The sequence below is a fragment of the Cucurbita pepo genome, chromosome LG19 (assembly GCF_002806865.2).
Source record: "Cucurbita pepo subsp. pepo cultivar mu-cu-16 chromosome LG19, ASM280686v2, whole genome shotgun sequence".
NCBI classification, from domain to species: Eukaryota; Viridiplantae; Streptophyta; class Magnoliopsida; order Cucurbitales; family Cucurbitaceae; genus Cucurbita; species Cucurbita pepo.
In genome coordinates this window covers 6715585-6738430 of record NC_036656.1, presented here as the reverse complement: position 1 = coordinate 6738430, position 22846 = coordinate 6715585, and the positions used below count along the sequence as shown (strand labels likewise).

General features: G+C 38.6%; 7 protein-coding genes and 2 non-coding genes across 10 annotated transcripts; 6 read left to right on the top strand and 3 right to left on the bottom strand.

Annotated features, from left to right (window-relative positions):
- Positions 1–94: 94 nt before the first annotated feature.
- Positions 95–1311, top strand: LOC111782052 (E3 ubiquitin-protein ligase CIP8-like). Its single transcript, XM_023662824.1, has 2 exons — positions 95–221; positions 355–1311. Exon 2 carries the CDS (start codon positions 412–414, stop codon positions 1069–1071), a length of 660 nt encoding a protein of 219 aa, XP_023518592.1. The 5' UTR covers positions 95–221; positions 355–411; the 3' UTR covers positions 1072–1311.
- A 2724-nt stretch (positions 1312–4035) lies between these two features.
- On the top strand, positions 4036–5639 carry LOC111781519 (1-aminocyclopropane-1-carboxylate oxidase 3). Its single transcript, XM_023662166.1, has 3 exons — positions 4036–4323; positions 4413–4973; positions 5086–5639. Exons 1-3 carry the CDS (start codon positions 4168–4170, stop codon positions 5377–5379), a joined length of 1011 nt encoding a protein of 336 aa, XP_023517934.1. The 5' UTR covers positions 4036–4167; the 3' UTR covers positions 5380–5639.
- A 534-nt stretch (positions 5640–6173) lies between these two features.
- Positions 6174–6293, top strand: LOC111782342. The gene has a single exon (XR_002813092.1). It is a non-coding gene; the product is annotated as a small nucleolar RNA snoR111 (small nucleolar RNA).
- A 397-nt stretch (positions 6294–6690) lies between these two features.
- Positions 6691–9334, bottom strand: LOC111781518 (uncharacterized membrane protein At1g16860-like). Its single transcript, XM_023662165.1, has 4 exons — positions 8374–9334; positions 7667–7822; positions 7356–7567; positions 6691–7265 (listed from the first exon to the last, which is right to left on the bottom strand). The coding sequence occupies exons 1-4, from the start codon at positions 9124–9126 to the stop codon at positions 7073–7075; spliced, it is 1314 nt and encodes a 437-aa protein (XP_023517933.1). The 5' UTR covers positions 9127–9334; the 3' UTR covers positions 6691–7072.
- Positions 9335–10680: 1346 nt separating this feature from the next.
- On the top strand, positions 10681–13512 carry LOC111782047 (serine/threonine-protein kinase HT1-like). The gene is made up of 3 exons (XM_023662815.1): positions 10681–12280; positions 12458–12913; positions 13064–13512. The coding sequence occupies exons 1-3, from the start codon at positions 11864–11866 to the stop codon at positions 13310–13312; spliced, it is 1122 nt and encodes a 373-aa protein (XP_023518583.1). The 5' UTR covers positions 10681–11863; the 3' UTR covers positions 13313–13512.
- A 2282-nt stretch (positions 13513–15794) lies between these two features.
- Positions 15795–16689, bottom strand: LOC111781728. Its single transcript, XM_023662416.1, has one exon. The coding sequence runs from the start codon at positions 16630–16632 to the stop codon at positions 16045–16047; it is 588 nt and encodes a 195-aa protein (XP_023518184.1). The 5' UTR covers positions 16633–16689; the 3' UTR covers positions 15795–16044.
- Positions 16690–18344: 1655 nt separating this feature from the next.
- Positions 18345–18447, top strand: LOC111782341. The gene has a single exon (XR_002813091.1). It is a non-coding gene; the product is annotated as a small nucleolar RNA snoR109 (small nucleolar RNA).
- A 232-nt stretch (positions 18448–18679) lies between these two features.
- Positions 18680–20112, bottom strand: LOC111781137. Its single transcript, XM_023661585.1, has 2 exons — positions 19450–20112; positions 18680–19362 (listed from the first exon to the last, which is right to left on the bottom strand). Exons 1-2 carry the CDS (start codon positions 19835–19837, stop codon positions 18875–18877), a joined length of 876 nt encoding a protein of 291 aa, XP_023517353.1. The 5' UTR covers positions 19838–20112; the 3' UTR covers positions 18680–18874.
- A 590-nt stretch (positions 20113–20702) lies between these two features.
- Positions 20703–22790, top strand: LOC111781092 (alkaline ceramidase). Of its 2 annotated transcripts, none has more exons than XM_023661519.1 (3): positions 20703–20964; positions 21530–21829; positions 21964–22790. In XM_023661519.1, exons 2-3 carry the CDS (start codon positions 21576–21578, stop codon positions 22475–22477), a joined length of 768 nt encoding a protein of 255 aa, XP_023517287.1. In that variant the 5' UTR covers positions 20703–20964; positions 21530–21575; the 3' UTR covers positions 22478–22790. The 2 variants fall into 2 exon arrangements, with proteins under 2 accessions (XP_023517287.1, XP_023517286.1); XM_023661518.1 differs by having other exon boundaries at positions 20711–20964; positions 21485–21829.
- Positions 22791–22846: the final 56 nt, after the last annotated feature.

Below are 22846 nucleotides of genomic sequence, written 5' to 3'. Positions count from 1 at the left end.
TAATTAATCCAAAACTTTATTAAAATCATTAATTAATCAACAAAATTTGTCTTATTCTCTACTCTCTTAATTAAAATTAAGATTTGCATTTGAGACCCCGGAGACTTTTTATTTTCCCCTTAGGACCCTTCCCTGTCCGGGGCTCCGAGAGGAGTTTTAATACAGAGAGGTGGGTTTCATCAGAATCTTTGAAGAAGCTCACGAGATCTCCATGGCTAAAGGTAATTATAATTACTAATCCCAACTATTTACATTTCCCCCCCAATGCCGTTGTTGTGTTGTATTCCATTTTGGATTTTGTTCTTTCGGAATTTAGAGATCGGAAAAATGAATCTTCTCAGTTTGATTTTACAGGAAGCGGCCAGGCGAGAAAGGGAGGCTAGGACGATTTGGGGATTTTTCAGCGATCAAATGGACGGTGACGATGGAGGGAGGCGGCGGCAACGGCGGAGTTTCAAGCAACGGCTAGGGTTTAAAGTCATGCGCTGTTGTGGGGCTACTTGGGGTTTCCGCCCGGCCACAGTGAGTGTTAGAGGCGGCGATGATGATGACGACGATGACGACCGGATGGAACCGGATGTGGAGGTGATGAACACGCCACAATTTCCGGAGGAGAGGGAGTTGGATCTCCGTTGTTTGAGTCCGTTTAACATTTCGTCGCCAGCGTCGTCCGGTATGAACTTGGCCACCGCTCTGGCGGCGGAGCGTCGTTTGAGAGAGTCGCCACGTGGAACGGAGGAGGGTTTTGTGGAATCCAGCACCGAGTTCGATTCATTTGCTGGAATGATGGGAAGCGGAACGCCGTTGAGGGTGTCACTGATGCGGCTGCTGGAAGAAACAGACGGTGGCGGTGGCGGTGGCGATGGTGGGAATTTGGGAGTGACGGAAAAAAAGATAGAAGAGGCGAGAAATGATTCGGTGTGCTGCGTCTGCATGGGGAGGAAAAAGGGAGCAGCATTTATCCCATGTGGACACACATTTTGTAGGGTGTGTTCAAGGGAGCTGTGGTTGAATCGAGGATCATGCCCACTTTGCAACCGTCCGATCCTCGAGATTCTTGATATATTTTGAAGCACCACGAGAAGTATGATGCAGATTAGAACAGAGGAGTATTGGCGAGGGGGAGAGGAACTAGGAAGTGCTTTTGCCTCAAGATCCGAGACAGAGTGTTTTCATTGGACGGTGCTGAACGACGCCGTATCGGATGCGAGTAACCAAACGTTTTCACCTCCAAGAAAATACTTAATTAATAGTTTCGATGTAATAGATTAATTTAAACCTTTTATACATCGGATTGAACAACAACCGCTACTACTCTCTCTTTTTTTAATAATAATAATAATTTTACTTCCAAAGTTTTGATGGGCTTCGTCGGCCCTTTCCAAAGTGGACCAACGAAACTCATGGGCCAGATAAATATTGGGCTTTTCAATTAATTTGAATTGGGCTTTTCAATTAATTGGGTGGGGAATTATGCATGGGGAAGATGGGAATGACAGCAACCAACCAACCAACCTGAAAAAACAATAGTAATCAATAAAGTTTAGTGTCACTTCAACTGGGAATCTCTTGTCTTTTCTTCCTTATTACTCATTTAACTTTTCTCTTCATTTATTTTATTTCATCAAAATAAAATAAATATTCTATTTTCATCAAAATCTAATAATTTTATTTCAAAACCATGAACAAAAAAAAGCATAGGTCATTCTCCCGTCTCAGAAATTCGGATCCTGTCGCACGTGACAGCCTTACAATTGCATGTGCTTTGCTGCCTCGGTACCCATCGTCCTATCTTCCCAACCTATGCATGTACTATCCAAAATAATTTTATTTTTTACCACCATTTTTTCATATATATATATATATCAAACAAAAATAAAAAAAACATTCGACGGTCCCACACAATCTAAGGTCGAGTGATCGGCCACCCGATAATTCATTTTCCAACAATCCTGATTTTACTGTTTTTTTTTTCTAATTTTATTTACTAGAGTGAAAATTAATTAGGATGAAACTCATTAAAATTATTTTTTTAGATAATTATGAGAATTAAACCAAGTTTGATATCAAATAATTATATTTAATTTGAAGTACATGCACAAAGCTCGTTTCCAATAAAAAGTGGTGACAAGAAATGGCATCCAATTTCCATCACTACCTAAAACCCAATCTACCCGAATGGTACCATATTATTCTTCTACTTTTTTTATTATTATTATTATTATTTTAAGGAATGAAGCTTTTAGATTTATAAAAAGAAATATTGTTTTGAATAATAGTTAGTGTTATTAATTAATTAATTAGGGAGTTGGAGTTGGAGTTGGAGTTGGAGTTGGGGTTGGAACATGACATGTGCAGCCATGGGTGAAGCAGAGAATTGATTGAGATGGAAAATCATTTTGTGGGAGACCAAACAGGAAACAACCCACCCAATGCCCACTCATAATAAACTGTTGTTCCATTTGGGAAACAACTTATGTTCATGGAACCTGAAACTTGATCCAACCCCAACATGCCCTTCGGGTCCTACACTTCCCCCATCTCCCTCCCTCTTTATTTTATTCCCCCATCTTTGCATCCTTAAAACACAGACACCATGATGCTCGGTATACCCACAATCCCACCTTCCCTAATCTTAGTTGCTTTAAGATTAAGTAAGGTTAGGGTGGCTCAATCGTTAAAAGTCGATGCGTCTAGTTGTGTATTATTCTTTCTAATAACGAATTTGACTAGGTTTGTGACCCGTGATCGATCTTCCGTAAATTTGATTTTTATAACTAAATATTATTATATTTAAATTAATAATATACCGAGGGAGTACGAAATCTATACAAAATTTTGTTTGTCACGTGAAGGTTGGTTAACCAATGATTGTTTGTGTTAATTTAGTTAATTACTGAACTTTGGCATGTATTGGTCTAAGTAATCAACCATTAATTATAATTTCAGTTAATTAGCAGCAAACCGTGATCAATTTTTAAATAAATGGCGATCTAAAATTAATTAAACAGTTTGGAGAAGGGTCTAATCTAATGGTGTCAGTCAACTCCCGGTAAGCCCACAGAAATAAACGAATCATCTGCCCATTGTTTAGTTTAATTAATTAAAAAAAAAGGGGAATTATTCACAAGATACCCACATAACTATAAAGTTTTTTTTTTTTTTTTAATTCAAATTTTTAAATACCCTATACCTTATAAAGCTACCCTTCACATCATAGATTATAATACGTTACTTTTCTTTATTAGGTAACTCCATGTATTAATATGAAAAATTCTCACCCATGATAATCTATGGAAGTTTGTCTATTTAAAATATTATACAAAAAAGTTATAAAACTTTATGGCGGGTTAATTAGGATGGGTAAATATTTTTAATATATAGTTTCGTGGAATTTTTACCATTCTTAAGATAAATCAAGGCCGAAAGGAATGACATCGAAATAAAGTTAAAAAAAAGTACTTTAATTGATGTGTTAAAAGGTTAAATTCATTATTTCTCGGGATTGATAATTGCGCCTCACGCACGTATAAACGAGAAAAAGAAAAAAAAATCTTATAAAAATTTTGAATAGATACTTTTGCTGCTAAATAAAATTACTTTATGGTTAATTAAAATTTTGAATAAATTTATTTAAACTACAAAAAAATCTTGATGAGGTAGGAAAAAATGAAGAGATAAAATGACACCTCATCTAGAAAAGTGTAGTTAACAATTAGGCTGTCAAGTCATTCAAAAGTTAATAGTAAAAAGTGTACTTTAAAATTAATTAAAAAAAATAGTGAAAATTTAATTTAAAGATTTATATTTAGTGATTATGAAGTATATGTTAATTGAGAGTAGACGAAGTAAAAAACAGAGGTCAAATAGTGGGGTGTGGGCCCGACAGAACACACTCACAGTCACAGTGGCAAAGCAACGGTCCACCTCAAAGAAGGGGGCCCACTTCCTTTAATTAATTAACTAATTAAGTCTTAAAATGATTAGTTCATGAATCCATAAGCTAATTACTCTTGCCCTTCTCTGTTTCTCTCTCTAATTAGTTGCATGTGAGTTCACTTCCACAGCATGTTCCATCTCCTTCATGAATGATTTGTTTAAATTCAAAAACTAATTAGCTTCTCCTTTTGTTTTCTCTTTCTTCCACGCCTATAAATTGCGAGCGCCATGAACTCCAGACCACATCCAAACAGAGTGAGTGAAGAGTTTGAAGAAATGGAGATGGATTTCCCTGTTATCAACATGGAGAAGCTTAATGGCGAAGACAGAGGAGCTGCCATGGAGCAGATCAACGACGCTTGCGAAAACTGGGGATTTTTTGAGGTATAAGTTCTTTTTCAATAATGGGTTTTGTTTTGATTTGATTGGATTTGATTAAAGTGTGTTAATTTGATGGGTTTTGTGGAATGAAGTTGGTGAATCATGGGATATCACACGAGCTGATGGACGAGGTGGAGAAGCTGACGAAGGAGCATTACAGACAGTGTATGGAGCAGAAGTTCAAAGACATGGTGGCGAGCAGAGGCCTGGATTCCGTTGACACTGAGATCAACGACACTGATTGGGAAAGCACATTCTTTTTACGCCATCTTCCCGTTTCTAACATGTCCGAGATCCCTGATCTCGATGAGGATTACAGGAGGGTGATGAAGGAATTTGCCGTGGAATTGGAGAAGCTAGCTGAGCAGCTTCTAGACCTGTTATGCGAGAATCTTGGGCTTGAAAAAGGGTATTTGAAGAAGGCTTTTTATGGATCCAAAGGCCCCAATTTTGGGACTAAAGTCAGCAACTATCCTCCCTGTCCTAAACCAGAGCTTATCAAGGGTCTTAGAGCCCACACTGACGCTGGTGGCCTTATTCTCTTGTTCCAAGACCACAAAGTCAGTGGCCTTCAGCTTCTTAAGGACGGCAAATGGGTTGATGTCCCTCCAATGCATCACTCCATTGTCATCAATTTAGGCGATCAGCTTGAAGTATGCCACTTCCAACTTTTTCTTCTATTTTCATTCCTTTTCCAACACACACAAAAAAAAAAAAAAAAAAAAAAAAAAAAAAAAAAAAAAAAANTTTTATTCATATTTATAGGTTATTACAAATGGAAAATACAAGAGTGTAATGCACCGGGTGAAAGCTCAACCAGATGGAAACAGAATGTCGTTAGCATCATTCTACAATCCAGGAGACGACGCCGTAATCTATCCGGCGGCAGCGCTGGTGGAGGGAGAGGAAGAAAGCAGCAAACTTTACCCAAAATTCGTGTTCAACGATTACATGAAGCTGTACATGGGGCTGAAGTTTCAGGCAAAGGAGCCAAGGTTCGAGGCCATGAAGGCCACGGAATCCACCAATCTCAAAATGGGTCCAATTGCGACTGTTTGAGCAACTCCCTTTGGTGAAAAGAAAGGGCATTTAGTGGTACATTAGTGCAGATGTTTCGTTGTTGGGGAACAGTGTCTTGTTTTCTATTTTGTAGCCGCTTAGGAGCCATGAAGGCTTCTTGTTTCTACGTGTGTGCTTCGTTTATGAAATATGGTTGTTGACATCTTTTGTGATGGATGGCAGAGGCAGTGGATAAGGGATTTGCAAAATCTGATGGAAGGATGATATGATTAATGGAATTTTTGGGAAAAGAACCCAAAGAGTAAAAGGTATAGGATTTTGTGGTACTCAAAACAAGACTGCACCTAATGTGATTGCCTTGAGAAACCTCTGACAAGGTTTTTGGAACACATAAATTTTAATATAACCCTTTGATAGAATAATTAAATTTTACATTACTCTAATTAGGTCATGGTGTTAAAATATCATCAATAATGAATAAAACGCACATTATAATGGATAGAGAGCCGGCCGACTTGTCGTAATACAAGCATCGATTCGTCGTAATGAGAGAGGGGTACAATGGTAATTAATGGAGGAAAGATTTGCTAGGGTTTAGAATTGAAAACTTGGAAATGGCGCCGCTAGTGGAATGAAGCAAGTCGCTATAAATTCTTGCGATCCTGCTACTGTGAACCCAGAAACTACAATGTAGACGGACCTGGTTTAGAGCTTCTTCTTCTTCCTTTCTTTTTTTTTTTTTTTTCGAAATGGATTTCGTTTAGTTTGTGTTCTTCTTATTCTTCATGAAATTCTTTCATGTTTCCTGTGGATCAAAAGCCTCGCTTCTCAATTTAAACGGCGCTTGAGATCGTATTCTCTAGCGCCGGAGATTTGGCGAGGTATAGCGAAGGCCGAGATATCGTTTCAGTCGTCATTTGTGAGTTGGCGATTCGATTGTTGCTCGTCCACATTCTCGTTTCCGAATAAATCTATTTCCTGATTTTGATTCCTGGATTATATCTCTTATTTACTTCCGAACCCTAGTGCGTTCTTTTCATCCTTCGTTATACGGTTTCAAAATTGTTTTCTAGAATCTGAACAACAGAGTTTACCTGTGATTTAGTCTACACTACAACTCTTTTGTCATTTGATTTCTTCAAAAACATCTTACGTGATTTAGTCTACACTACAACTCTTTTGTAATTTTTTCACTTGGTTATTCTGAGTTTTGCATCTTGTAGTTACCGAGATGAAACTGATGCTTAAATTCACATGGTCAAAAGAACCAGAATCTTATCTGATCCAAGCTGGAATTTTGAATTTTCAATCGGCGAGAACGCAAGCAATATCCAGCTAGGAGAATTCGGATTTAGATTTAAGAAGATTCGTAATAAAACTCAAATATTAAGGCAATTATCACTGAAATAAAACCTGCAAATATCGTCTCATGTGAGATTTCCCACTAGAGGGGCTGAGTTTTATGTACATAATAGGAAAAGACTCTTGTGGCTTCTTAACGCCAGTAGCTCTTCATACACAGTAACTCCATAGGCAACAGATAATACTTGTTATCTGATATTCTGCATTCTTTGATTTGCATCTTCTAGGCCAACTTACCTGCTCTTTTTTCTGACAGAGTTTAAACCTGGAAAAGAAAAGTGGTATATATAGTGATCTTGTGTCTCATGGGGTTCTTTTTCACATCCTTCGGATGCTCACTCGGAAACTTTGTGATGAAACTATGGCTTATCTACACGGGAACCACATCTGCATTCTGATTTTCGTCACATGTTATGATTAAACCTTCAACGTAGGTGGGAAGGAGGCAACGAGCCCATTGGCATCCTGTCGAGACGGGCTCTGCCGATGGAACTACCATGAGGACATTATCGTGCCGCCGAACAACACCCATCACACTCACGGTGCTTCCTTCCTTGATGTACCTGTAAATATGTAATTAGGTTTCATCAGAATGTGACATGAAAATGGTGGCATTCTGATCATGTAAGGAAAATGTGGTGTTGGTGTAATACCCTTCTTTAAGGCGCATCACTCTGTCATCGCAAGAGAGTTTGCGATCTGCTAGCCAGCGGAGGAAGCCAGGAGACAAGTCTCGGTTTTCTTTAGTCACATTCACAACTGTTGAGGGTTTAACAAATGGAGCAACCTTGGCACCATACCCTGCTTTCACCAGTGCTCTTAACCCAGATTGGAAGTCTGATATGTAAAAGTCAGCTACATATCTCTGTATCAGTCAAAGAAAAATTTGCCAAAGTTGAGAACTAATAGCCATAAGCCATCCATCAAGTTCTAAGAATGTGGTAAATAGAAGAACAGAAGCGACCTCAGAATATCTAGATCCCCAAGAAAAGCAGCGGTGTTTAGGATTTGCAGGTTTTCCTCCGCATCCTTTATACTCATACAGCTCCGTAGACACATAAACGCACCTGGGTACTCTCTGGTAAGATGATTCTAGTGGAATACTACCGCAGGTGACCACCTAAAAAGAACACAACAAAAGATCTTAGCTTTCACCAACCAGGTTTAGTTGTATGAATTTGCAGGTTCATGTAAATGAATGGCGGAAGCTTATCTACTGATCTATATTGCATTTGAAATCATTAGTGATTGATGTGAAGTGTTTTCATAATCAAGTTTTTTCAATAATTAGTGGTCAACGCCACCAACAACCAGATGTGGAGTAAGAAGACTATTTGAAGTTTCCAAAAACAGGTGGGAGTTCCGAAGTAGATGCAAAACGAAGGCTGTAGTTGTACCAATATAGTAGAGGTCCTGTTTACCAGGAGCTTACCAGAAGAGTACATAGGTAGCTAGTTTAATTTATGAGAATGATGCCATGGTGGTGGTTAGGATGGTCAAACGGATTACAGAAGCTGAACAAACAAGTTCAAATTTTAATATGAAAAGGAAAGATGCTCAATGATTAGCCATAAGATGAAGAATAATTTGAGTCATATTACTTTAAATTAAATAGCTCATTAACTTCTTAATATACAAAAAGAAAAAATCTGAGAGCGAGAGGAAAATTACCCCAGTGACCTTCACGTACTGTCCATCAATAGCACCTCTGAGCTCAGCCTCCGGGTACCTTCGTACAAACCCTATCAGTCCCTTTTTACCCCAAGCAATATTCCAAAGAACCGCAACCACCGCCGGGACCAATATCCCTCCCACTGCCACCAGTAGAATCGGCTTCTTCACCGCCACCATTAGAAACGCGCCAACCAACAAACCGGTGGCTAAAACTCCCAGGAACACCCAAACCACCGCCTTCGAAACCTTGAACCCTATTTTCACATCCTCGCTTATACTCGTCACCGCCGACCCGTACATCGTCTTCCCAAATGACGTCGTCTGCTCCAGTGGACCGGAGCGGCGTCCTCCACCGACGCTGCCAGACGATCCAAGGGGACCGGATCCAATAGGGCCAGAGGTGATAAGCCCGGTGGGCTGAAGCGAAATCGGGCCGGAAGATTTCTTGGAGATCGGACCGGAATTGGAGTGCTTAATGACAGGTCCGGAATTAGGGCCGGATCGGACCGATCCGCTGTTGTGCTGAGAGGAGGAGGAAGGGCGAGAGGATTTGGAGTGAGGAGGACCGGAAGTTGGAGAATCAACATGAATGTCAAACATTTTAGCAAGGTCCCCGGATTTCTTGATGTCCCCGCCGGTGTAAGGTACGGCGCGTGAGCCCATTGTCGGCTGCCGCTCCTTGAGCTGCTCAGGGCGGCCGGAGACATAGAGGCCGCTACTGAGCTGGTGAGATGGCATCCGAGAGGCCATTGAAAGTGAAAAGATGAAGAGAATGAAGAGAATGAAGTGGAAGTGGAAGTGGAAATGGGAGTGAGTGTTGGTGCATAAGCTGAGAAGAGGAGAAGAAGAAGGAGCAGAGTAATGGAGTTAGAGCAGAGAAGGGTGGGGAGGGAGGGTATGAAATCACAAAAATACCCCCTTCAAGTCCTATCGGTAAATTTGAAATATGGCGACTATGGAAAGAAATGAGATAAGAGTTTGATGAATAATGAAGAAATGAAAGGGGTAATGTTTTTCGAATTTACCATTCTATCCTTTCCTCTTTTATTTATTATTTTTTAAAAAGATTTTATCTTAAATGTTTTACGGTACAGTTTTGAATTTCTTGGAAAATTCTTTTACTGCCTGTGTGTCACCCAAAAAAGACAACGATCATAATTATTTTTATCATTTTCTACGGCTTTCTTTCTTTCTCTCTTTATTTATTTTCCAAAATTAAAATTTGTAACACATAAATGGATCTTTCCTGTATTGGAATAAAATATATTTTTAACTGGATACTTATGGAAAGCTAATGGTATAAAATTACGAGAGTGAAGTTAAAAATGGATCAACCTTACCCAGTTTAGTTGAGAACAGAACAAGGGTGGAATAAGCTTAATCTTAACAAAACTAAGTGGGCACCCAGATCCAAACACCCCCCCTTCCAGCAGACATCCAGCACAAAAATGTCTGGAATAACCTAATCTTATCATTTTCATTTACCACCCCCTTCCCTAAATTTCTTACTTTATATGGCTTACCTCCAATTTCCCTTTTTTTTTTCAAATTTTTTTGAATTTTAAACCTCTTTTTTTTAATTGGGCCCTCAATTTAAAATCGGGTCTCGTTGGGCCCACTCAAGATCTTCTCCAAGTGTGTCATCACGTCCTCCGAATTTGCCTTCGACGGCCCAGATCCTCACATTTTTTGTTTTCTACAAATTAAATATCAGTGCCACGTGGGACCCCTCGTTCCCTCCACCGGTAGATCTCACGTCCACGTCACGCCCTCCCACCTATGTGTACAAACCTCTTTTCTTGGCTTCATTTCGCTCTGGGTGCAGATGTGGACGCTTCTTGATCCGATCCATCGGTCAGAATTTTGCCAACTCTGATCTTTGTTGGAAGATCAGCGGACAAGGACTTAGATGCATGCCTGCCACCCCAAATTATTCACGGATTGAAACGTCTAAACACAACCCAACCGGTTCAATACCGGTTTGATTTTCCAATTTTCCTAAACCCCAAAATCAAAGCACCGACACGTATATAATAAACTTTCACTTCCAAATTTCTTTTATACATATCGACCTATAACGGAAAATGAAAACTTTGAGGTTTCAATCAACATCATGGAAGTGTGTATTATTGATATGAATGTAGGACACTTGAATATAAAATTAATAGTTGAAAAATAAATAAATATTATTGTTAACATGCATTTGTTTGGAGTTGGGTCCTCCCTATTTATTAGTTTAGTTAGGTGTTTTGATAGCTCACATAGGTTAAAATAAGAAATTTAGTGATGGAGATGTAAATTAATAACAACCACATAAATTCCATTATAAGTTTGGTGGGCTATAACTCCAAAATCCTACTTCCAATTTGGGCCTTGATTGGGCCGAAAGCTGGGTGAGCTAGGGAGTTGATTGGGCCAATAGGATATGAGTTAGACCAGCCCAACACAGAAAGGAGTTGGAAAATTAATTTGGAACATTTCCAAAACAAGGCAATGCAAGCTTGGCTTGGCATGGCAATTGGAAGTCGGTCTACTCCCAACAGACAACTGATAGTAGGACGGCAATGATAACCCCAATCAATGTATACACAAACCAATAGCTAAGGAATAAAGATTTGAGAAGCACTAAGTAAGAGAATCTAATGTCCATCCATTGCATTAAGCTTGAGACCACCATGTTCTTCACTATTGATCGCTACTTTTTCACTTTTGCCTGGCCCACGTGTGTCTCCCACTTTTACAAAAAAATGCGAGTTTTTTTTGGGGAAAATGTTGGCACTGGCACATATGCCCATTTGTTCTTGAGAGTTGAAAGCTAATCCATTGAGGCCTTGCCACTTCCGCCACTTGGCATTGATGATGGCAAACCAAACAGAAACAGAAACAGAAACAGAGGAGCTGGATTCAGTTGAGAAAGAAAGAACAATTAAAGTGGTTCCCTCTTTACAAAAAAGAGAGGTTAAATCACGAGACGCCCCTGGAAGATCTCCCCTTTTTCATCGTCTTTCTACTGCCATACACAACCGTGAAAATCAGACCCTTTTGTTCTCTTCTACATCTAAATTTTCCTGTTTTTTTTCCTCTTCCTTCTCCTTCGGTTCCATTTCCTGAAGCCATGAAATCCCATGTTCCATCTTTACGTTTGGTTTTTTCTCTGATATATTCTGGGTCTTTTCATGAACATTTGCCTAACTATACAAAAGGTACAAATGCTTGACGCGGATAACTGTTCTCTCTCTTATTTTCTGCAAAACTTTTCTTTTTCTTTGGGTCTTGTCCTTTCCATCATTGATTCAACAAATTCATGAATTCCCAAATCCAATTATCATCATTCTTCTTTAGAATCCATGTTTTTGAATCAGTTCATGCACTTCTTAAAAGCAGTTCATACTTTCAGAAGGAAAATTCCTTCCGATTGTTTGCTTTGACATAAAAACAACCTTCTGAGTTTGGTATAAACAAACACCATTTCACGTAAACAATCTTCATGGCGACCTCATGTTTTGGTTCACTTTGCATTCGTAAATCAAAGAGCAAGCCATTATCAACCCTTTTCTCCTTGAAATCCCAGATGAATTCTGAAATGGAAAATATGGAAAGGAGAAGGTTTGATAGTTTGGAATCGTGGTCGATGATCCTAGAGTCTGAAAATATGGAAACTTGGGAGACATCAAAGGAGGATCAGGAGGAGTGGACAGCTGATCTCTCTCAGCTCTTCATTGGCAACAAATTTGCCTCCGGTGCGCACAGTCGGATATACCGTGGAATTTATAAGCAGAGAGCCGTTGCTGTGAAGATGGTCAGAATTCCAAACCAAAAGGAGGAAACAAGAGTCAAACTTGAGCAGCAATTCAAGTCTGAAGTTGCCTTGCTTTCTCGTCTCTTTCATCCCAGCATAGTTCAGGTAAAATTTCAACCTTCTATTGTTTCAAACATAAACAGGTGCCATGCTATTCCTTATAATTCGTCTCTTATTCCCTGTTATTCCTTATGGCAAAAATATTGCCCTTCCCTCTCTGAAACATGAATTGACAACAAAACTTTTTATGGGATGCTAAATTAATGTCCGTTTCCAATACAGTTCATTGCAGCCTGTAAAAAGCCACCGGTATACTGCATAATTACAGAGTATATGTCACAAGGAACTCTGAGAATGTATCTTAACAAGAAAGAGCCATATTCACTGTCAATAGAAACAATACTGAGGCTAGCTCTAGACATATCAAGAGGAATGGAATACCTTCATTCCCAAGGGGTAATCCACAGAGACCTCAAGTCAAATAACTTGCTTCTAAACGATGAAATGAGAGTAAAAGTAGCGGATTTTGGAACCTCCTGCCTCGAAACACAGTGTCGAGAAACAAAAGGGAACATGGGAACTTACAGATGGATGGCGCCGGAGATGATTAAAGAGAAGCCTTACACTCGCAAAGTTGATGTGTACAGCTTTGGGATTGTGCTGTGGGAGCTCACCACGGTTCTGCTTCCGTTTCAAGGGATGACTCCGGTGCAGGCTGCCTTTGCCGTCGCCGAGAAGGTACCAGTTTCCAAATTCCCACTTCCCCAATGAATGCTGATTTTTTATACTTATCTGTTCGATGAAAAAATCTGTTCAAAACAATTAAGTTGCCAAAAATAATAGGGCTAGGGTTTTGAGTGTTGAAATGCCTTACTTTGATTTGGGCAGAATGAGAGACCGCCATTGCCGGCGAGTTGTCAACCGGCGTTAGCACACCTGATAAAGCGGTGTTGGGCGGCGAATCCATCGAAGCGGCCGGATTTCAGCGACATTGTGGCGGCTTTGGAGAAATACGACGAGTGCGTGAAAGAGGGTCTTCCACTTGCACACCATAAAGGATTGGTAAACCGAAACGCCATTATTGAACGCTTGACAGCTTGCGCCTCAACCAGTTCTTCAATACCTGTACATGCCTGAAACTGAGACTGAGCCTGAAACTGAGCTTAAGCCGCCATAGCTTTGGTAATTCGAAAGGAAGATATTATTTTGATGAATTTTACCTTTCAAGAAGAAAGATGAAATACTGTGTAAAATGACCGGGCCCGCCCTGGATTCTTGGTCCACATCTGGATCATAGTACATAGGGCCCAACTTCCTGGCCCAACTTTCTTGGCCCAGCCCACTCAAAATCTCACTAATTATTAGTCAATCGGTTTAAACTATATTTTTTATCTTCCAACCTAAAATTATTCATTTAATTTCTTTTTTCTTATTTCACTTTAATCTAATATTTTCTGCCAATTATTAGTCACAGACAGGACCACGTTATTTTTGTAACAAATATTTATTTAGAATAATTTACTGTTATTATTATTATTTAGAATAATACAAATATTTATTTATACAAAATTAATAATCAATTGAATTAGTAACCGCTTAAATTTACGCTGACGTGTCATTTCTAAGCAATTGAATTGGTCAGACATAAAAAGAGAAATAATATAATTAAATCTTAATTATGTATTTAATAAATAATAACTAATATATATTATTCTCCTTTCTTAATTCATATGGCAGAGTCAAAGAAGGGCCAAATCAAGAGAAAAAGGGAATAAAGCTTGCTTTTATTTGTCATTTTTATGTGTGGAAGGGCATATAATCTTAAACATTAAAATAGAATGATATATATATTTTTTTATTTTTAATATTAGCATCAATTTTAATGATCAAATAAATTCGTATTTTGGTAAATTTTGCACTGTCATCAAATTTACATTTAAATAAAATTTAATCCTATGTCTTAATGAAATTAATGTTATTAAGGTTTTGATAGTTGACTTATTAATCAAACTCAATACATAAATTTAAGACCATACTAAACTTAGGTTAGCATATTAAATTTGTTATCTCATTATTTTAGCTATGTAAAAATTAATTAATTTTTCTTAATTTTATTCTGAAAAGGAACTAAAAAAAGGAGAAAAAGAAAGTAGTTGCCTTGGTGGACATAAGTTGCATAGTACATCAACGTGGCAAGTAGCCAATAAACTTTCAAACCTTATAATGATTCAAGGAATAATCACTTATAATAAAGTTTAATGTCATTTCAAAAATTAATATATATTAATTAAACCTTAGCTAATATTCCCTATAATAGAATAATAATAAATAAAACATTGGACAAATATGACCGAGATATCTAAACGCTAATATATATTTAGGTATTATATTAATTTTTTTATATGTATTATTTTTTATCTATATGATTAAAGTTGAAAAAGTTAAAAGGTTGGCCTATGTTGCATCACATGCTCAACTTTGGAGGTACGATCTTACCTTATAATTGATCCAACTCTTGCATTCATTTAAGATAGGGCACAATTCCTTTTGTACTTTCTGAACCCTCGTTTTGTATTTAGTTCCCAACAAGTTATCACCTCGAATGGCTTGTAACCAAAAATAAAACATAAAGTATTTGAGAATATCAGCTAATAATGATGTAGTGTTTGTCGAACAACGAATCTTGACAATCGTGTTAGAGGTGTGATGGCCAAATTGTATTTGTTTATGTAAGTGTACTCGTGATATTTGTAGACACGAAAAATGAGTACCTATATTTTATGCAAGTAGTTCCAAAAGTCTTATTCTGAATAGAAAAAAATAATAATTTAAAATTACAAGTTGCATTGAATGATGATGAGGAGCTAAGGTAACTAAAAATTAAACAAATGCATGCCTTAGATTTGATGTCACTAAGTTAAGTTATGCCAAGTCGATCCAAGTCATCCTTAGTACTAACATTATCAAGGGATAGTCCGACTACGACTTTTCTAGTATGTCAACTTATATAATATAAATTTTAATTTTTTTTTTTTGTGTAAATAATATGACATAAAGTTTAGAAATTTAAGAAGTGCTATCCATTTGGGACACTATCAAAAAAATTAAACTTATGAAATGTTAGATTAAAAGGCCAAAATTTGTGAATGGCAACTTTAATTTGTCCCTTTTTGGGTACAATCTTCATGAATTGCAACACATGTTCATCATCCACTTCTTGACACACATTTTAAGCACTAAAAAACAACCATTTTTGTGATTAATCCAACTCTTTTTATCTCAAGAAGGAAGAAATATTTATTAACAAGAACTAGATTCTTTTTCTAAACCATACTCTTCTTCCCCTAAAGACTTAAAAACCTTTAACAAATAATGAAACATTAAATTAAACCGATTAAAATGCATAAACGAAGCCAACCCAGATGCCAAAATGTAAACTTTAATCTAAATTTGGGATACTCCAATGTTGTTCGACGGTATCGAGATTAATTTATTGGGATCTCCACCAGGTTCTCCTGTTCGTAAGTGGGGGAATGGCGATGGACAGCCACCAAAGATCTTCCCAACTATCCAGAATCCCAAAAGGCACTATCAATTCATTTGATGCAGAGGCCATGCATGCACGAGTCTCAATCCCATTAATTCTACTACATATATAATCTATAGATACAGAAGTGGGTCACCCACAAGCACAAGCACGAGCACAAGCCTTGGAATTGCATACGATGATTTTTACAGGGGGGAAGTAATTTACAGAGAGCAGAGCAAACCAAAAATCCAAAACAGAGAAGAAAAACAGAGTCCTATTTTGTGATCTTGTTAGATGATTAAGAGAAGAACAAATCTAGATTTGGGATTCAAATTGATTGTTAGCCCCAAGCACCCCAAATTTTCTCCCCCACAAAACTCACGAACCTCCTAACCGATCCTCTTTCTCCTTCTTCCTCCTCCTCTTTTCTGTTACTGTCGCGGCTGCTCTCTTGCTGCACACAACCCGATGTCTCGTTCATCTTCACCTTTCCGACTCTTGATTCGGACCGATTCGACTCATCCGGGTCCGATTCGTTCTTCTTCTTCCGTCTCTCTTTCTTGCAATTTCTCTGCGACGTTGCTGCGGGTTTGGATTTAGCTAATCCGTCTTCGTAAGCTTCGATTACTTCGTGAATTAGTTGCCGATTGGGCGATGAGTCCCATCTCCCCCAGTAACGCCGATAGCACATGAAACAATCGCAGTCAAAGAGCGGAGCGTGATCCACACCGCTCTTCCCGCTGGCGATTTTCCGAGCGCCTTTTCGGCTGCTGGTGTTGGAACAGGAGATGAGATAGGCCAGGACTTCTTTGTCGTCGGCGGATAGCGCCACCGTGAGAGCAAATATGGCGGCGGGAAGAAACGAAAGGAAGTCGGAGATGATCGGCGTGGATGGATGGACGGAGCTTTTCCGGCAGAGCTTCTTCATGGTCAAATAAGAAGAGAGATCGAAGAAGAGGGGTTTTGGTGGAAGCGGAGTTGATAGTTTATGAGGTTTTTATTTATTATTTTCTACTCCACAGAATGGTATCTGAGAGTTGATGACGTGTGACGATGGTGAATTGGGCAATATTCAGGTGCGACGCACAACACGTACAATTCATCACGTGTGGTTGATTCTCACATCAGATCTCTATTTCCGTTTAATCAGTTTGGAGTCAACTATATTTCATTGAAAAAGTCCAAGTCAAGCACACCTCATTCTGACCAAACGCTGCCGTTTATGACAGGGCATCCACTTAGTCTTGGCCCATTCCAAATTTTTTCAACCTTAATTTAATATACATTTTTAAACTAATCATTTCAATTAAACTTATGCCACAAGTCAGTCTCCTCTACCGGTTCGAAATTCAAAGGCCAACCATCTAAGCTCGACCCAAAATCAAACTTTGTTCAAATCGACCCTTAACGAGAGTGAACTTAAAGTCAAAAGTTCAAAGACCAACAATGAATCTTTGTTCGAATCGATTATAAAATGAGAGTGAACTTAAAGTACAAAATTTTAAGAATCTAAGCTCGACCCATAAGTTAAACTTTGATCGGCATACGTTATGATGAGAGTGAGCTGAAATGACACTTCTAAACTTCTTCTTTTATCATTATTTGTGTTTGGGTTTCCATACTTATGTTTCAATCTCAACCTAAGTTTGAATTTTTCATTATACTTTTGGAGGGGGAGAGAAGAATGAGTCAACAATGATTCGTTTTTGGAGGTTGGTGTAAACCAAATATTGAGTGATTCAAACAAGTAGTTGATGAAGAAAACATAATAATTTATATGCAATAATTATTTGCGTGTGCATTGAGTCAACTTGATACGTTAAAAAATGTTGGACATAACTCCATCTTTTCCAACTGAATTTCTTTCCACATCAGAAAACGATGAACATGACCTACCAAAAGGGATCAAGAAGAACTTCGTAGACGACTCTTCATCCATGATTCAAGATGTTCGAGCTCCAACATGCTTGTTAAATGCCAAACACCGAGATAAGCCTGCGAAGAAACCATTCTAGATTTTCACAGCTTTGTCTTGCTTTCTGGTTCTTGTCGTGACAAAAAATTCATTAGCAATAGGAATTTCCATGGGAATTGTCTAAATTTTATTTATATATATATATTTAAAAAAAAAATTAATAGATAATTTTCATTTTTAATATCACTTCTATTAATAAAATGTAAAACTATCGTGTTTAACATAATTTTTTTAAATTCAAAATTCAATATCAAATATATTTATATATAAAAGTCAGCGGGCAGACCAGGGAAATATAAGACCGACATATGTTTAATTTAGCATTTAAAAAATAATTAAAAAATAATTATAGCTAAAAACAAACCCCATCTCGTCGCCTGTAAAGATCAACGGTCACGATCTCCCGAACCCGTCCTCTTTCCGCTTCACTAACCGTCCTTTTAAATGGCCTCGCTAGGGCTAATAATCTGTCCTTCTCACAGCATCCTCCACGACTTCGTCGTCTCCCCCAATTCATTCAATAGACAATGTTCTCATCGATGTGGAACTGGAAGCTATGTCTTTCGCATTCTAAACTTGGATTTGTAAGATCTGTTTTCCTATGGCTGCATGTACCAAGACAAGGGTGAGAGTTAATCGATTCCTTTGTTCTTGACCTGCCGAAGAGGCTGCAGCTAAATCAATCCCAGAGAAGTTAACTGGCCGGTCGTTGAATTCGATCTAATCGGATCTTCGTCGACGAATCTGCTTACCCAACTTCTTATATTTTATTTTCTTCTCAATCCGTTTTGGATGAGTTTTTTGTGTCTGGTTTTTGTTTGATTATGAGATGCTATAGGGTTTTGAACCTTCCCTCGCATCAAATTTTTTTTTCGTCTCCGTCCAGGCAAGCTGCTTTGATTTCCTAGCAGTTTGCGTCTATCGGTGCCTACATTTCTAAGAGATCGGGATTGTATGTCTGTAATTTACTGAACAAAGGAATTGTTGAAAATGGAAATTCTGAAATTGGGACTGTTTGTATTTCTAGGGCTCTGAAATTTGTAGCTCAAATCAAGTTAAAGCCCTGTTTAAAGATCTGTATAGATTTCTCCGCATTTGGTTGCGAAACTTGGGACAAAAAATGCACAAGAACAAAAAGAATCAAACCCCTAATACGAACAATCAATATGAGCAGATTTTATGTACAATTTATTGACTACAGTAGCAACCCATCGGCGCCGAAGGCAGCGGTTAAATTTCCAACCATGATACCTCTGTTTCGACCAAAATCTCCTCTGCAATGGCTGGCTTTGAAACAGGCTGAACTCATTCCCGGCGAGGTTTCTGCTTCTGCCGATCCTGACCCTTTATGGTTTGTGGTCCGCTTGTAAGAACCAAACCATTTCTCCTGCATGTACCCCTTTCTTCTCCATGGAGGCACATGCATGTTCCTAATATTCATGGATTGTTTCATGGCAGAGCACATTAGTTTCACCACCTGCTTCAGCTCCTCCAGATTTCCGACGAAGATCTCGGGAAATGTGTTGAGTAATGACGTGTATTTTCTGGTCGGACGGGCAATTTCAAATTCTCTGGCTAGAAATACTTCTACAATGTACCGATTTCCACTAAAATTGACGTCGATGTACTCATGATCCCCTGCCGGAAATGAGTGCAGTTTCTCCCCCTTCGATTTGCAGAGTCCTGCACGAGCCAAACAACATCAAGTGAATTAAACTCCCTCAACGAAAATTGGGTTCAATTTAAACTGAAAACGAAACTCAAACTCACCGGCATCGAATCCTTTTCTGCGCAAATGTGCCATCAATTTTCGTTTAATCCCCTGAAACGATCTTCCTCCGACGAGCTTCTTCAGTGCTTGTTCTGCTTCGATTCTGATCTCGTCACTCTTATTATCCCGTGAACCAAACAGATTTCTTAGTTTGATAACCCCTGCATCTGAATCACAAGAGAAACTATCTGATTCTTCTTTACCGCCATCCTCCTCCTCCCCTTCATTAATTTCCACATCATCTCTTTCCATGAACGATTTGACGAGGTCGAAGAGGTCGGCGGCGGAGTTTTCCGGCGAATGTTCGCTGCCGCTGCTGGTGTCCCTGACGGCAGCTTCAGCACCATGGCGGAAGATTTCAGCAAATCTATCCATTTTGTTGGGCATAGTTATGAAATCGGAGTGAAGAATTAAGGTTTAGTTTATAAAGTAACCGAATCCTTGGCAGAGAAGAGGATGGTGTGGAAGAAATGGAAGATGTGGTCATGGTGTGGTGAAGATGGAGTAACGGTGTGGTGTACGGTTCAGAATTGTCCATTCAAAATGATTGAGTAAATATGGAGCCATAACGGTGACGGCAGCAGCCCTTCAGGTGACTGCACCCAAAAATCAAACTGAGTCGGGCGAGTCGGCCGAGTCTACACGGACTACGTATGAACAGTTCATACGCTAACCATCTTTTAGTTACTTAAAATGGGATTAATTGAGCTTAATCATTGCACTAAACTTAACGGCGTTGTTTAACACACGACACCATTGAATGACTTGTGATAACACGTGGCTCCCATGAGCTCCGTGTTCACTGCACTCAACACGTCACTTCTTTTGTCGTCTTCTACACCTCATCAGCTGAATGCGGAAAATTGGTGCTGCTTTCTTTCAACATATTCGAATATTCCTTATTTTATTTTTGTCTTTTTTAATGTTTGTTTAGATTAATTACTATTATCCATCTAGCATGGCCACCGGCAGTGACCATCTCCAGTGTCCACATTCATTGAATCTGGATTTTTTCTTTATTTATTTTGTGTGACCTTTAATTTTTGATTTGGGGTATATAAACGTTACTTGTTAATGGGTTAGCAACTAATTAATTAATTAATTAAAAAATATAAACATTTCATAAGTCAATAAAATGGGTATAAGAATTGTTTTGGGCCCGGTTGAAAAGAGATGGGCCTGGTGCAAAGATACCGGGCCAAGACTGTCGGCAGCACCGGCCCAGCCGACGCCCCGGAGAAGACACGGAAAAACGTCGGAATGAACACGAACGAACGGTCAATGGAATGAAGGGATTCAGATTCGGGGAGGAAAAGTTGAAGAAAGTTATATAAACCAATCTTGAAAGATTTAACTATTTTAAACTCGGAGTTCCAATTAAAGGAAGTAGCAGCTGGTCTTCGTCCCTTTCTTCCTTTGAAGGCGAAAGTCAGATTATCGGCCATTGAAATTGATCCCCGCTTCCCGAAGACATCTGAGAATGAACATCAAAGTCATCTACACCAGCTAAGACGGTTCGTTTTCTCTCTACCCTCGTCAATGGAATTTAGAGCGTACAATGTTTTCTTATTTCTTCGGCTATTGATTGATTTTGTGTTTTTCATTTCCGTTTTTCCCTCTTGGATTCAAATACTCAAAAGTAGCAAGAACTGGGAAGGGTGAATCCTTGATTGCGTTTGTTTTTGGATTTGATTCTGAATATAAACGTTCGGTTGTGGCAACCGTTCAAGAATCCTGATAGATCTTGTTGTTTATGTGATTTATTGTAGTCTACCGATAAACAGGGGGAATGGAATGTGTAATCTGGGATCTGCTTCTTCTTGTTCTACGTTTTGGGTTGTGAGTGCATTAATGACTTGGATGATTCTTTGTTTTGAAGGCTATGAGATTCCGTTTTGGCATAGATTACTGTTGATTAGAGCCATATTAGGATTTAGGACGATGTAATCTTGAATGGACATAATTGAGGTTTGTATATTTTTGATAGTATCTGAATCTGATAGAGCCTGATGAACCAACATATTCCATCTACAGGCGGTAGGTTTAGTATTTGATGATTATCTCAACCTTCTACTCCAGGCTATTTTGCTGAATATTAGCGATATCGAGGGCGAGGTGGTCGAGGATGGCTGATGGAATATCAAGTTTCTGGGGTCCTGTCACATCTACAATAGAGTGTTGTGAGAAGAATTATGCTTTTTCTTCTTATATTGCCGAGTTTTATAACACAATATCAAACATCCCAACCGTTCTTTTGGCTCTGATCGGTCTTGCAAATGCTTTGAGACAAGGTTTTGAGAAGAGATTTAGTGTACTTCACATATCAAATATGATACTGGCCATTGGCAGCATGTTCTATCATGCCACATTGCAAAAAGTGTAAGTTCTAATGGCATGCTTTTGGTGTTCTTGTTGCAGTTCTTTCCATTTAGATATTTGAATGCTGTGTTCTTGAATGTTTGTTCATTACTGAGCTTTAACAACCAACGATCAACTCTTTGTTTTCTAACCAGGCAACAGCAAGGGGATGAAACACCAATGATCTGGGAAATGCTTCTTTACATGTATATTCTCTATTCACCAGATTGGCATTACCGAAGTACGATGCCAACATTCCTCTTCCTATATGGGGCCATTTTCGCTGTGGCTCACTCAATTCTTCGTTATGACATCGGTTTCAAGCTGCACTATGTGATTCTTTGTCTCCTCTGCATACCTCGAATGTATAAGTATTATATATACACAGAAGATTCCTCGGCTAAGCGGTTAGCGAGGCTGTACTTGCTGACTCTTCTCTTAGGCATTTTCTGTTGGGTAATCGATCGGTGTTTCTGTGATAAGATATCACATTGGAGCATCAATCCTCAAGGTCATGCCCTGTGGCATGGTTTCATGGGTTTGAGTTCCTACTTTGCTAACACATTCTTAATGTTTTGCCGGGCGCAGCAAAGAGGATGGGCACCAAAAGTTCTTCATTTAATGGGAATTCTCCCCTACGTGAAGATTGAAAAACCAAAAACCCAGTAAGAAGACACGAATTTGAAGACAAATTATGACAATTTTTGACCTGTGTTGAGTGTACCCTGGAGGTAGAGAAGAAAAAAAATGCAATCTTTTGGGCTATGTTCCTTCTTTTCCTTCTTTTCACTGTAAGGAATGAATAGAAACTTAGATTTTTGTAGTACAAATAACAGCAGTTACGTATTTTTGTTCATTGACGTCAGGGCTTTATTCGTTACAGAGTGACTTAGCATTTAACTCTTTCACAGAGCTGAAGCGCAACATCTGTAAAATATTGCAGTATGTTCAATCTATTTTACTCCCTGTAGTTTTCTTTTAACCTTCTGTGCGCCACTATTTTTAATGTTATAATTCTTCAATTTCATTTGTTTTATT